The following is a 15425-nucleotide window of genomic DNA, read 5'->3' as shown; positions in this document are numbered from 1 at the left end:
CAATCCCAAAAAAGAATGAGCTGATGTTTAGGGATGCACCAATACCAAGGCTGGGACTGATTCATTCAAATACTTGCGCACACACTCATGAACATACTCCAGTCCAGTGACCTAATACTCCGTAACATGTTTTCACTACAACCAGCTGCGCACCTGTCAGCAAGAGATGTTGATTCTCTCATTGTCCTCATGGGTAACTTATTTAAGCAGGTCAACAATGTCAGCAGTTTGGAGGTGCTTCTGCAACATCAGAATAAAGACAGGAGCAAGAATAACAGTAAGACTTGTTTTAAGTACTATTCTGTTGATGAGATGGAAATAAAACTGGCTTCAAGGATTTTCCTGCTTGGTTTCTTCACTGTGTACCTCAAAAAATTACATATTTATTAAACCCAAACTATAGAAGTATCTTTCTTGATGTTTGGTTTTGGTTAGTAGTAGTAAAAACTGGTAACATAAATCAGAAATGTTTAAAGAAATTAAAAGCTTCTCTAGATAACTTCATCTTATGAAGTAACAAAAATGTGGAAAACATAGTGGCTAGGTTTATGAGCATCGTAACAAGGTTTTTATTATACTGATCACAAGCAGTCCCACATTTTCAAAGCTCCTTTATTTAATTTGGTGTCAACAATATCCTCCTGCAGATGTACCTAAACCCTCATGTTTAATTGGACTCCTGTCCTCGTCCCAGGTCTCGAGGCTGGGAGGAGAATCATTTCATTAACAGAATTATTTCCCACTCTGTTCCCAGTGGTGATGACAAGCCTCCATTCAGCCAGTTACAATTGAATCGTTTCCAGTTGACACTGTGAGCAGTGAGAGACCAGCAGTAAATCTGAGAACGTCACAGCTCGGCTTTTCCATGTGTTAACGCATTCATATTGAAATTGTTTCACGAATAAGACAGAATCTTTCTCTTCGAGTTTTGTTGTCACACTGACACAAGAGCTTCTTTTTGCGAATGGCATTCAACATGAATGGCATTCATGTTTAGCTAATCACAGCTGATCATTCGTTATGCAAATAGTTAAAAACCAGGCTCTGGGTCAACAACTGTTGTAAATTCTCATGTGCTGACAAAACTCTGGGCTGTGTATTGTTTATGCTGGCAACAACTGAGGAGCCTTTATCAGGTCTGATTAATGTTTTTGGCAACAAACTAAGACTCAATGCAGGAACATTCCATCTTTGTCAAATCTGATTTTTTTTTTTTTTTGTTGCTTTAGTAACTTTCAAAGACATTTTTAAAAACAACATAATAATCACGATATTTTTTCTAAAATGACCAGTTCTTATGTTGTTGTTTCAGGCTGTAATCTTTGTTTTTGTTTGGTTAATGATTTTTCCATGATTTTTGCTTTAATGAAAACAACAACTAGTGGGACAGGGGCACAGTGGGAAATGGGTTAAATCATAACCCATTTAACCATCATTTTCTCCAGGAAATAATTTTCTGTCATGTTATTGCCTGTGTGCCCTGCCGTCATTTCAGTAAATTACCCTTACTCCTAAATCACGTCTGCTCTTTTATACACCCGTGTGAGTTACACCATCTCTCTTGCTGCTGTTAGAGTGACAGCGTTTACACTTAAATGCTGCTACATTTAATTTTTGACTGGGGCCAAACATATTTTCTTGCTAGGAGCCGATGGCAGTCATGGTCATCTGCCAACTGTACCTTTGCTAATAAAACAATAGTTTATATAATCAGCTGCTGGCATGGATTGCACGGAAAATTGGGCTAATGAATTGGCTGGGCAGGACACATTTCAGCTGGTTACTATAATTTTCTTTGTTCTAGTTCTATATATATACACCAAAAGCAAAAACAAAGTCTAGATTTATGTGATTTATGGAGCAACTGAGTTGAACTGTTTGCCTGTTTTTCTATTCGATTCTATTCACAGGAACTAAGGACAGTACCAGAAACTACCCATGTTTCCAATGCAGGAACCAGGATATTAATGAAAATTAGGTTTTAATTCAGTCTATGTACTGAACACCTTTGCACATGTTATAACATCATCAAACATTTTTATAGATTTTGAAATTTACTATTTTTTCAAATATATAAAGGCACATGCTATTTAAGATCTAAACGGTGATCTAAACTCACCTTATGAATCATTAGTAAGCATTAGTAGAAACACAAAATAATTTTTGTGAAGCCACGACACACACTGCTGATCTAAGTGCATCACATTAAATAATTCTAAAATATTGAGACCAAACCCTGCCCTGAATGGCAGGATGAATGGATGGATATGGTTATCAGTTCAGAGGTACAGGTTTTATGTCAGTGGTGAATCTGTGCATACAGCTGCACTCTTCTGTTAAGAACAGTGTAAAGCAGATGTAAAAGATGGGAGCCCGTATTGGTGTCGAATAGGAGTCATTTTTGGTAAATGAGCCATTTACCAGCAGGGTCAGCAGCTACATTAACCAGCAGTTCCTCAGTACAATTTGGCTTCTATTATGCAAACCACGATGTAGAAGAAGAAGACTCTAATGCAACGTCGGAATATGACAAAACACAACATCAAACGGAACTAGTACTCTTTCTTAACAGTTGTTACGTATAAACATTTCAGCACTGACATGTCCTTCAGTTAAATCCACTTCTCATAACCTCAACAGTGTTTTCTCTTCATGAGAGACTACCATGCCTTCTCATTTAATCCATCATACACTACGTGAACGTTGTAATTCATTTATGTGACAATGTAAACCTCTTCATGTCACTGGGTAAATTATGGGGGTAAATATAGATGAACTCCTGAGAGTACTTACTTTTTCTTTTTTTTTTCTAATGGTGCTTTATACTTGCCAACTCACTTGTAATTAATTAAAGTACAAGAAAATAATGGCTAAAGTGAGAACCTGGGGCCTTGTGGCCCCTGGGTGTTTACCCCAGATGTCTGTCTGTTTACACATCCTTTACCCCAGCCATGTCTCTATCCTGTGAGAATGATTATGTAGAAAATTCCTACTCACTGCTATTCACTGTTTACAGAAGGCTCCGATAATAACTTACTTCATCAAAAGCAGACAATCGATAAGATAAGCATCATGCCAAATTAGGTCAACCTTATTAGCCAACAAAGCATTTGATTGATTGGGATGATATCGTATCCACTACCACTCTAATTAATATGTCAATTTCTTGTTTAAAAAGTAAAATAATTTGAAGATAGATCACCAAACCATCACAAATATTTTCTAATAACTGCTGTGACATGTGCTATCGGCAGCGGCACAACTTCAACCATGTTGTTTAGGCAAAACAAACCCTGATCTAGCACTATGTTGCTTTCCTTTGTGTTTGTTGACTTGGAACAGGAATGGAATAACTTTTGAATAACAATAAAACAACCCCAAATAACTCGACAGTTCTGTCCGCTTGCCCAGCCATATGGTCTAAATCTTCCCAACAAAGACGAAGTGTACACGTGACAACAGGTTAAAACCATTCAGCTCTGTTCTATGGCTCAGGATCAAACAGGCTGTTTTCACAGTTCACCTCAGAAGCTACAGGCCTAAAAATAAGCCTGACTCACACACTTTTCTTGAAAAATGTTTTGGATTGTGCCTCTTGCCATAAGCCATATTATGTAAGGGCTAACTGTGGCTTATAGAGAGTAGCGTTTGTGTGTGTGTGCAGGTGTTGAAAATATTTCATTGTATGTAAAGTTCCTCTGAGGAGACGGAGAGTGTATAAAAATACTCTGAGCTGATTCTGTGAATACAAACTGGTTTTGCTGTGAAGCAAGCAAGAAGTGACTGACATTGAATATGAATGCAGTGAATGAACCCAAATGACCAAGGATGGTGACAAATGGTGAAAAAACACACAGCTGAAACCAAAGCTGTTACGCAACAGCACATTTGTCACAGTTTTGCCATATTTGTTTACTCACAGCCATAGGTGTTGCCTCAACTGTTTCCTTATGTGTTTATGTATGGTCATCATAATAATCATCATAATAAATTAAATATAAAAATTACAGTGAAACACTATATGTGAACTGAAGAGGTCAAATATCCAGGAGCAGTAACTGAGAGTAGAAATGGAATGGCAGCTCTAAAGGATGAAGAAGTGTATTTGGTTGGATTCACAGCACAGATGTCATGGAGGGAGAAGATTACCTGACCACATGATAAATAACACATTCATTTCCCATTTCATGCGCTACTACACATATAATCATATATTATTCTATGGTCATAGGGACTGGAACAAGGCTCTAGAGTTCAGGGTGAGATATCATAGTTAGTGCTGCATTTCATTTAACATCACACTGCTGTAAGACACAAAGAGCAGAATACATACCTTGGAAGACGTCCACATTTGACAGATCCTCTGAGCTCGGAGATATTCATGGTCCTCTTGACAAAAAGAAAAAATAAATGTTTTGTGCACTAAGTCCAGCAGACAGGAGAGACAGTTACACACAAACTCCTTTCTGAGGAGTTTTCAACACGACAGAGTCATTTTTGCTATAGCTTTCCATCTGCGTCTGTGTAAAGGGATATTGTCATTTTGAGGTGATCAAATAAAAGTGGGGGAACGTTTGTCGCCAGGGCTCCAAGCCTGTCCAAACAAAGCCTGGCACAGAGAGTCATTTTTCCAGCCATTTTTGATCTGATGATTCATGTGCTTAACTTCCACCATGGGTCAACAAAACAAGGCCCTTCAGGCCTCTTGTGGATCAAGAAAATCTGTACAGATAAATAAAAATATTTCTAGCCCTGGTTTGTTTAACGCACTGGTAAATGCTAGCTATTATCACTGAGCAGTTCTTTAATTTTATGCATCCTAACTTTTTTTCACAACTCCAATATTCAGTGGCAGCATGTGAGAAGGGGGTTTAGAATTTACTTACTTTTTGATGAATTTTGCTCACGCGTTCTCCTATCAGAAGTTGGATGACTGGATCATTACCATGTACATGGCCTACAGTTTTGTCTCTAAAACAGAATGGCGCCCTCCCCAGTGAAAATTCTACATTAGTGCAAACAAATGTGTTAAACTTTATTGCATGACAGCCAAAGGATCATCCCTATCCACTCAGTTATTGACAGATGAAAACCCATAAAGTGCTAATGCATAGGTTTGTCTACTCTAGAATTTGAATTTTCTGTCAGATACGGAAGCCCATACATGTTGGGTTTTTAACAATTCATTATTAACGAATTAAATATGTTCATAATTATCTCTAATAGTTGGAGGAGTTGTTCGTTGTATGTGTGCGCGCATGTGTATTTGGCGTGCGTAAAACCTGCTTTAGATGGGACCACCTGCTGCTGCTGCTGCTGCTGGGCATAAAGTATGTGTTTGGGAGGGGAGGCTAAAAAAATAACTGCTTGTCATCACACGTCAGTCTGAATGGATTTAGAGATAGTACTGTTTTTTCTGCTTATGTCTGTGCCGTTTCCTTTACTCGGACTCTTGTCCAAACCGCAGAGCGACTCGGTGACCCCTTCCTCCATCTCCATATATTCCGCTTTGTCGCCAAGAGTGGACCCAGAGGGAGAGCCTTTAAATTTCCTTAGAAAGTCTGGAAAGTAAGGACAGCCCGGCGGCATGCTCTCCACCACCGGGGACTGGTCTTCGTTGTCGGTTCGTGACAACAGGTTAAAACCATTCAGCTCTGTTCTATGGCTCAGGATCAAACAGGCTGTTTTCACAGTTCACCTCAGAAGCTACAGGCCTAAAAATAAGCCTGACTCACACACTTTTCTTGAAAAATGTTTTGGATTGTGCCTCTTGCCATAAGCCATATTATGTAAGGGCTAACTGTGGCTTATAGAGAGTAGCGTTTGTGTGTGTGTGCAGGTGTTGAAAATATTTCATTGTATGTAAAGTTCCTCTGAGGAGACGGAGAGTGTATAAAAATACTCTGAGCTGATTCTGTGAATACAAACTGGTTTTGCTGTGAAGCAAGCAAGAAGTGACTGACATTGAATATGAATGCAGTGAATGAACCCAAATGACCAAGGATGGTGACAAATGGTGAAAAAACACACAGCTGAAACCAAAGCTGTTACGCAACAGCACATTTGTCACAGTTTTGCCATATTTGTTTACTCACAGCCATAGGTGTTGCCTCAACTGTTTCCTTATGTGTTTATGTATGGTCATCATAATAATCATCATAATAAATTAAATATAAAAATTACAGTGAAACACTATATGTGAACTGAAGAGGTCAAATATCCAGGAGCAGTAACTGAGAGTAGAAATGGAATGGCAGCTCTAAAGGATGAAGAAGTGTATTTGGTTGGATTCACAGCACAGATGTCATGGAGGGAGAAGATTACCTGACCACATGATAAATAACACATTCATTTCCCATTTCATGCGCTACTACACATATAATCATATATTATTCTATGGTCATAGGGACTGGAACAAGGCTCTAGAGTTCAGGGTGAGATATCATAGTTAGTGCTGCATTTCATTTAACATCACACTGCTGTAAGACACAAAGAGCAGAATACATACCTTGGAAGACGTCCACATTTGACAGATCCTCTGAGCTCGGAGATATTCATGGTCCTCTTGACAAAAAGAAAAAATAAATGTTTTGTGCACTAAGTCCAGCAGACAGGAGAGACAGTTACACACAAACTCCTTTCTGAGGAGTTTTCAACACGACAGAGTCATTTTTGCTATAGCTTTCCATCTGCGTCTGTGTAAAGGGATATTGTCATTTTGAGGTGATCAAATAAAAGTGGGGGAACGTTTGTCGCCAGGGCTCCAAGCCTGTCCAAACAAAGCCTGGCACAGAGAGTCATTTTTCCAGCCATTTTTGATCTGATGATTCATGTGCTTAACTTCCACCATGGGTCAACAAAACAAGGCCCTTCAGGCCTCTTGTGGATCAAGAAAATCTGTACAGATAAATAAAAATATTTCTAGCCCTGGTTTGTTTAACGCACTGGTAAATGCTAGCTATTATCACTGAGCAGTTCTTTAATTTTATGCATCCTAACTTTTTTTCACAACTCCAATATTCAGTGGCAGCATGTGAGAAGGGGGTTTAGAATTTACTTACTTTTTGATGAATTTTGCTCACGCGTTCTCCTATCAGAAGTTGGATGACTGGATCATTACCATGTACATGGCCTACAGTTTTGTCTCTAAAACAGAATGGCGCCCTCCCCAGTGAAAATTCTACATTAGTGCAAACAAATGTGTTAAACTTTATTGCATGACAGCCAAAGGATCATCCCTATCCACTCAGTTATTGACAGATGAAAACCCATAAAGTGCTAATGCATAGGTTTGTCTACTCTAGAATTTGAATTTTCTGTCAGATACGGAAGCCCATACATGTTGGGTTTTTAACAATTCATTATTAACGAATTAAATATGTTCATAATTATCTCTAATAGTTGGAGGAGTTGTTCGTTGTATGTGTGCGCGCATGTGTATTTGGCGTGCGTAAAACCTGCTTTAGATGGGACCACCTGCTGCTGCTGCTGCTGCTGGGCATAAAGTATGTGTTTGGGAGGGGAGGCTAAAAAAATAACTGCTTGTCATCACACGTCAGTCTGAATGGATTTAGAGATAGTACTGTTTTTTCTGCTTATGTCTGTGCCGTTTCCTTTACTCGGACTCTTGTCCAAACCGCAGAGCGACTCGGTGACCCCTTCCTCCATCTCCATATATTCCGCTTTGTCGCCAAGAGTGGACCCAGAGGGAGAGCCTTTAAATTTCCTTAGAAAGTCTGGAAAGTAAGGACAGCCCGGCGGCATGCTCTCCACCACCGGGGACTGGTCTTCGTTGTCGGTTTCCCTGTGGTAGAAGTAGTTGAAGTTGGAAACAATGACCGGCACCGGGAGCGCAATGGTTAAGACGCCCGCTATGGCGCACAGCGAGCCTACGATTTTCCCACCCACGGTGATGGGCTTCATGTCACCGTAGCCCACCGTGGTCATGGTCACCACGGCCCACCAGAAGGCGTCTGGGATGCTTGTGAACTGAGAAGTGGGCTCGTCCGCCTCGGCGAAATAGACGGCGCTGGAGAACAGGATGACACCGATGACCAGGAAGAAAATTAGCAGCGCCAGTTCCCTCATGCTGGCCCGCAGAGTGTGGCCCAGAATCTGCAGCCCCTTGGAGTGTCTGGACAGTTTAAAGATGCGGAACACCCGGACCAGGCGGATTATTCTCAGGATGGCGAAGCTCATCGCCTGCTGCCCGTTGCCCTGGTGTTGCGCCAGGTCAGTGCCGAGAGTAATGAAATAAGGCAAAATGGAGACAATGTCTATTGAGTTCATAATGTTTTTAAAGAATTGCGTTTTGCTGGGACTGGCAAAGAAGCGGACTATGATCTCGAACGAGAACCAGATGATACAGACCGTCTCCACGATGAAGAAAGGGTCGTTGAAGGGGGTGAAGCCGTGGTCCGGCTGAGTGGAGTTATGTTGGGGCTGCAGATACTCCTTTTCATCCCTGAACTCCGGCAGCGTCTCTAGGCAGAAAATGACAATAGAGATGACAATGACAAGGACAGACACCACCGCTATCCCTCTGGCCGGACTTGAACTCTCCGGGTACTCGAACAGCAGCCAGATCTGACGCTTGAACTCGTCATCTGGCAGAGGCTTTTCCTCCTCTTTAACAAAACCCTCATCCTCCCGAAACTTCAGAATCGCCTCCTCCCCGAGTTCATAAAACTTCACCTCCTCGGAGAAGATGTCGAAGGGGACGTTGACGGGTCTTTTCAACCTCCCCCCTGACTGGTAATAGTACAGGATTGCGTCAAAACTAGGTCGGTTCCGATCAAAGAAGTACTCGTTCCTAAGCGGATCAAAGTACCTGATTCTCTTGGCCGGGTCTCCCAGGAGAGTGTCCGGGAACTGAGTGAGAGTTTTCAGCTGAGTCTCAAACTTTAGACCCGACACGTTGATGACCACTCTCTCACAGCAGCCGCACTCACTGTACGCGTTCTCGTAGCCGGACTGAGGACGCCTGTCAGTGATCGACACCGTCTCCTCATCATCATCCATGTTGTACACAAAACTTGACCTCTTGCTTCCCCGTCCACCCCCGCCCTCCTCCTCCTCCTCCTCCTCCTCTTCTTCCTCCGCTCCCTCGGCCTCCTCTTCCTCTATCATGATGTCCTCCTCGGATCCAAGCAGCGCCAGCTCCGAGTGCCGCAGGTCTCCGCCGAGCGCGCTCCGGTTACGTCTCCACCGCCCGACGCCGCGCTGTTGCTGCTGCTTTTTGCGCTCTCTGAGAACTCTGTGCTGCTGCTCACACTCCTGCTGGTGCTGTGGAGGCTGAGAGGAGGAGGAGGAAGAGGTGGAGGAGGAGGAGCGCAAGGCGGTACCGCCGCCGCCACCGCCGCCGCTGATGTTGGTGGAGGAGGCGGCGCGACACTGATGCTGGCGGTTGTTAAGGAGATGAGCGCACGAGGAAGAGTTGGTGGACGAGCAGACGGTCCCCGCTGCTCCTCCTCCACCGGTTCCTCCTCCACAACCTCCTCCTCCTGCTCCTCCTTCAGCACTCAATCCACCGTCAACAGTAGCCGCCGCAGCCGCCGCCGCGGCTCTGGAGTGTGCCACCTGGCGCTCCCGCTCTCGCTCCCTCTCTCGGGCACGGGCTTGGGCATAACCGTAGGGCAGGTGACTGTTGCACCCGCCGTCCGCACCCACCATGGCAAACTCCATCTTAAAGTCAGTGTGAGGTTCTGTGCGTGTGCAGCTACAGGAGCCGCCTGAGAGCGACGTGGATGCAGACCAGAGGGTTGAAGTTGCAGCTGAGAGAGCAGACAAATGATCACCTCAGGATCTGAGAGTGTCACAGTAGGTCCATGATCAGTACAGTCCATGTGTCTGCTGACACGATAGGCTGATTTACATCCCCCGTCTCCCACTTTAGGCCTTCGCTCTTTATTACATCATTACCGTGGGGAAGCAGAAACCTATAGGAGGGCCGTTGGCACCGCCTGTTACGCAGACGCTCACTGTCAAACTTACAGCGCCCTTATTTGTCCAGCATTAAAATAAATCAGCTCGTCAACAAGCGACACCCAAACAGTCTCCTCTCCGTTTCCCCAGCGCCCATCGGGTGGATAATTTCTCAAACGTGTCCTCAGAATCTCTGCAGTCAGTCACGATTGCCATCCTAAATACTGCGATTTATGGAGACAAAACATTTGCTGGTAAATTATGCAGCTCCGGTGAATGTGAACTTTATCCCTGTGATGGTCTCTGGAGCTGCGAGAGAAAAACAGAAGAGACAACAAAAGATAAATACATCTATAAAAATGGTGTAGCCTTTTTTTAGGACTGGTTACAACACAGGGTTTGCTGTGTGAGGCAGTAAAACTCCAATGTATTATTATTATTGTTATTATTATTATTATTATTATTGTATTGTTTTAGCTGTTGTTGTTGTTATTATTATTAATATTACTTAGTAACTGTGGAGATGGCTTTGGAAAAGAGATGCATGGAGACATATGTAGCAAAAACATTACGCACGAAATATTCCACTCCAGGCTGATTTTCATACTTACATGTGAAAAGGGGCCTCAGCTCCTCGACATCCACATCTGCTGGAGAAGGAGGGTGAGGAGCAGGAGGTAGGCTAGGTGAGGATGCAGTTATTCCCTTTTACCCAAATTCGCTTCCTCATTTTTGGGAGTGTAGGACGACAATATCACACATCGTCCACGGTATCCACAGTATCCACGCAGCCGCCACAACGTGCATCCAGGCTCTGACGCACACTGAGGAGGACACTTTTTCGGCTATGTCTCGACGTCTTGCCTCAATTCAACAGGATCTGTTGCCACTCCAGCCCCGCTTGTGCTGCATCGCTCCTGGTCCTCTGGTAGCGCTGGTCATTAAAGAGGAGCAGGTGTGCACAGAGCAGCGATTTGGCATCAGTGACAGCTCCGCACGCCCAGGAGATGAGAAGATGCCAGGGTGTGTAAAAGTTTACCATCAGTCAAGCGAAAGAGGAGACAGCCCCGTGGTTGAGTCTGAGCGTCACACATCTGTCTGTCTGCCGCTGTAGCCCTACCTATACTCCTGTATCCCTCCCATTGTGTGCGTGATGATGGAGAGAGGCTCGGTGAGAAAGTCGTTCCTGCACCGCAGCGAGTGCAGGCAGTGCTCGGTCCTCCCCCAGTGGATGCAGACGGTCACTGCGCACTGCAGTCACACAATCCAGCCTGTGTCCTTCATCAGCAACACTGTTCTGTGGGGGCAACCGGTGTCCTTTGAACCCCACACCCATCTCAATGACCATGTAAAACTAACGCATCAGCCGCTGTTCACTCAGCGTCGGCACTACGGTTGTTTTTGGCTGTGTTTGTCTAATTCTAGACTACCACGTCGTTAAGTTGTTTTTACATCTTCCTTCTCCTTTAAGTTGAAGTTGACCTGTATCCCATACAGCCAAACAGTTGTGGCCTATAGCCAGTAAAAAAAAAAGTATTTTAAGTCTAATTTCTGAAGATTAAAACCCAAATAAAACAAGGTCAAAATCATCACTGAAACATTTACTTTGTTCCTGACATCTGGACTAACTCAAATGTCTGTTGACAAAGTTAACGAAAAGTACTATCCGTTTTAGCCATATTGAATTAGTTCAAGATTATTTTAACATAAATATGAAGGGTTATTTTTAAGGGTATTTAAGGGTTAAAAATAAGCACAAGCCAAATCTACTAAGTTGTACTAATTAGTTGTTGAGGTTAAATGAAAATAAAACAGGGATAAAAATGAAACAGATTTTGATCTTTTATATAAGAATTTATTGTCTTAATTGTATTTTTGCCAGATAAAAGGATTTAATTTTTATTTTGCAGCATTGTCAAAAATCATCACTCGAATGAAAGATTTATACTGTGCTGTGTTTCTGAGGATATAACTGAGTGTGTGCAGCCAAACCAAGTCCTTATATAAATGGTTGGGAATAATGGTATAAAATATTTATAAATCTTTACTTGAGGCTATAAGAACAAATGTGAATGTGTCAGTGATGGGTCAGCAGGTCACTGCTTAAAGCTTCACCAATATTATTCCAGAAAAGGGCAGCATAACTGAGCTCAGGAATAAGTCCTGATGATGAACGTGTAATGAGTGTAGTGTTAAATACTGCACTTTCACATGCTCTACGGTCTACTTGGAATTATCTATTTGAAAAGTAGAGCGCAGTGCTTAAACCAGTGTATAATTAAAGGTTGTCCCTCTGAACCTAAGGTTCACACTTTTTTTCATTTTCTGTCGTATGAAGTGGGAAACGGTTTAATATGTATTATTAAGGTGTTTGGATATAGATATAAGGTATAGAATTCAATCCTAAACTCAAAAAATATCCTCAAGCAATCATGTGTTGTACCATGGAATCACTGTGCATTTTAGTTGTGGATACGTTTCCTTTAAACTAAAGAGAGAGAAATTGTCGATTTTAAACCACAAACACAGTGACAAATCACAACCGTCTTCATGTAGTAATTACTGAAACTATGTAATAGCCAAATCCATGCATTAGCATTGTTGAGTGTCAAGGCGATGAGTCATTAATGCACCTCTTTTCGCTTGTATTAATCTTCAGGTATTTAATATTTGACAAACATGTTTGTTTGTGTATTATCAGTGGAGGATGAATGATCATAAAGTGTTAAAAAGTGATTGGTTGCTGTAGAGTGTGCCAGTCTTTGCCTCCATACAGCAGCTGATCTAAAATGGATTTTTAATAACCACATTATTCTGTCATTTAGCTTTGTTACTGTGAATTTAATTTTTTTTTCACCCTTGTTTGAATTGTTTTTATAGTTATTAAAAACCGTAGTAAACCCTGCAGTATAGAGTATGTACAGTACGTATGTATTGATCAACAGTGCGTAGATTTTTTAAGATTCCTTTTTGTCACAATGTTCCTTTTTCATTGCATCATTTAGACTTCCCGGTTTAAATTTAATTGTGCTGATGATGTTATTTTTTTTCTGCATATATTCCCGCAGGCCCTCTGCTGGCACACACAGTAATCCATATAGCCCCCCCCTAGGTCCTTTCATTTTAATTCATTTATCCATTTGCCTCAAACATCAAATTAGGACACTAAATAGCCCCCTATTCTAAAAAGGAGAATGGAGACAATTTTTCCCTGAGGAGCTCCACTCATTTCGTGCAGGTTTTTCATTTTATGTGTGGCTGAGATGGTTCACATTATTGGTTTGCTTTTACAGTGTCACAAAAAATGATTGGGAGTAAGAGGAAATCCAAAACAAACTAAATATTAAATAAAAAAGTCAGTTCGTATGCTTAGGCTTGGCAATAACAGTGCTGACGCTGCAGATATCACTGTTGAGCTCACAGCCCACTCCTTTACTCTCTGCACATCAGAGAATAAATTAGAAAAGTTTATTAAATTAATTAAATTTTACACCAACTATCACCTTTCTTGTGTTCTTTGTTTTAGTCCACTGAGTGAGCAAACCATAGTCACGAAAACTACTTATTTTACTGCACAACAGCATGCAGCGTATCCACTAAGTGCTGCTAAATCTAGCAAGATGTAACACATAGGTATAAAATTGGAAAATAGAGGTAAAAAAAAAACCAGATGCATCAGGTCTGACAAACTATCAGATTCCATGTAGATGTATCTGGTCCATGTGAAGAGGGTTGCTAAAAAAGTAAGACCTGCCTGCTCTCCAGCTCTTTGTTTGCAACTGCTCTGTGATCAAGAGTGTTCCTTAAAAAACATTTCTAGTGACAGTGGAAATGATTTTAGGCCTGAAAATGAAACACATTATATCTAACATTCTATTAAATACATAACTAATCAATGAAACTAAAAGGAAAGTCAGCTAAATGTATTAAAATCAGATTTGTGTTTGATTACACTGTATAATGTTGGTGTGTGAATATAGCACATGTTGCTTGAACCAGTGGCAGTTTCTGATATGGCTAACATTGACTGCAGCCCAGAGTGACATTTCATTTGCACCAATCGCTTTTCTATTGCCCATGTTCTTGTCAGTGGTGTTGAGATGTCCTCCATTCTCACACATTTTAACAAAAAATACAAGGTCCTGTCAAGCAAAAAGCAAAAAAGTGGGAAAAACTATTTTTTTGTTTGTTTGTTTTGTTCAGTCGAGTTATAATATAGTCAAGTCATTTTCCATGAAAAGTGCCTCACAGTGCCAAACCAATGACCCATGACTCAAATATGTGATGTCAACTTCATGCTTTTATTTGTGGCTCCATATAAAACTTGTTTAGGTGTCTGCGTCCACAGGTGGGGTTCTTTGTTAGTTTGTTTTATAGCAGTGCCAATAGTTACGGAACACGAAGTAATTCAGGCCAGTAATGAAAAACCCTCCAAATATGACTAATGGTGCTTTGTGGTGTGAATACCAAATAAATCAACTGGCTAGGGTACTAGCTTGGGTTCATTTGGGTTCACACTACAGTACATGACTGACAATGATGTATATTAGCTCAGATTTCCTGAAATAAGCAGGACCTTAGAGGACAAGGTGACACTGTGAAAATTCTCCCTGTTTCGTTGGGCAGGTATACGACAGTTCAGCAAAATGTTGAGGAGGTTGAATCCCCGGTGACTGCAAAGGAAGACAGACAAACTTGGATGAACAGTAGCTTCTGCATGAATGGTCATATTCCCCTGTCAGTGCAGTACAGCACAGTGCTGAGGTTTCTTTCTTGGAAATGTGATTCATCAGAAAACAGCCAGTGGACAGTTCATTTCCATCTAGCATCACTGTAGGATATCTGCAATTTAACTTCATTAATTACGGTGACTTTTGACCTGTAAGAAAGAACCCAGCCAGCACGTCTATTGCTGTGGACTACAGTATACTGATATAAAGTGGTCATTGACCTCCACTGGGTTAATTGTGTGGGGCAGTTGCCCATTACTGTCACCTTATGGCAGAGGGAACTGCAGGACACAGCAAGTCTATTGAAGCAGTGGAGGTTCAAATGCACAAAACAGTCAAGGTCTCAACAAAGAAAGGTAGATTAGGGTTGTAAACAGGCAGGGGAGGAATTAACCAGACCCAGGTGGGGATGGTTAGGTGATCATCATGGAGGGAAACACTGACAGAAAGGTAAGCGTTTCTGGCAAATTAAAAAATAAATGTCTGCACTAGCCAGCTGTCTATGTGGGCAGAAACATAATTGCATCTGTGGGTCCACCTAAGCCTTTCACTCCTGTGAGGTAAAGATTTCTCCTGATATCAACCTGCTCCTCCTTGTGTGTAGGAGGAAAGGCCTTGAACTGCTGAGAGACAAAGATGAGTTTTCTCTTCCACACCCTAACACGTAGGAAAAATAGTACGTGACCAAGGTTGAATGGATTAACGGGGATTTCTGAGCAGGGCTATTTAAACATTGCAGACCACAGCCATTGTCTGTATTATGCTGTAGAG

The 15425-nt window shown here is 41.9% G+C and overlaps 2 protein-coding genes across 4 annotated transcripts in view; one reads left to right on the top strand and one right to left on the bottom strand.

Moving 5' to 3' along the window:
* The first annotated feature begins 146 nt into the window (after positions 1 to 146).
* LOC103398633 (gonadotropin subunit beta-1) overlaps positions 147 to 15425 on the top strand; it is a 16951-nt gene continuing 1672 nt past the window's right edge. The window contains exon 1 of one of the 2 annotated variants that reach the window (XM_025053711.1): positions 147 to 277. In XM_025053711.1, coding sequence (XP_024909479.1) covers positions 167 to 277 — 111 coding nt within the window. In that variant the 5' untranslated portion in view covers positions 147 to 166. The remainder of the gene's footprint in view (positions 278 to 15425) is intronic. The other variant, XM_025053712.1, reaches the window with a different exon arrangement.
* On the bottom strand, positions 5672 to 10230 carry kcna4 (potassium voltage-gated channel, shaker-related subfamily, member 4). Of its 2 annotated transcripts, XM_025053710.1 has the most exons (2): positions 8371 to 10230; positions 5672 to 8217 (listed from the first exon to the last, which is right to left on the bottom strand). In XM_025053710.1, exons 1-2 carry the CDS (start codon positions 9682 to 9684, stop codon positions 7549 to 7551), a joined length of 1983 nt encoding a protein of 660 aa, XP_024909478.1. In that variant the 5' UTR covers positions 9685 to 10230; the 3' UTR covers positions 5672 to 7548. The 2 variants fall into 2 exon arrangements, with proteins under 2 accessions (XP_024909478.1, XP_008335525.1); XM_008337303.3 differs by having other exon boundaries at positions 5672 to 10230.

Source organism: Cynoglossus semilaevis, unplaced genomic scaffold, assembly GCF_000523025.1.
Source record: "Cynoglossus semilaevis isolate Cse_v1.0 unplaced genomic scaffold, Cse_v1.0 scaffold1431, whole genome shotgun sequence".
Lineage (NCBI taxonomy): Eukaryota > Metazoa > Chordata > Actinopteri > Pleuronectiformes > Cynoglossidae > Cynoglossus > Cynoglossus semilaevis.
This window is presented reverse-complemented; position numbering and strand designations above follow the sequence as displayed.

Coding starts and splice junctions, on each gene's coding strand:
- kcna4 (XM_008337303.3), bottom strand. CDS start 9,684: ATGGAGTTTGCCATGGTGGGTGCGGACGGCGGGTGCAACAGTCACCTG.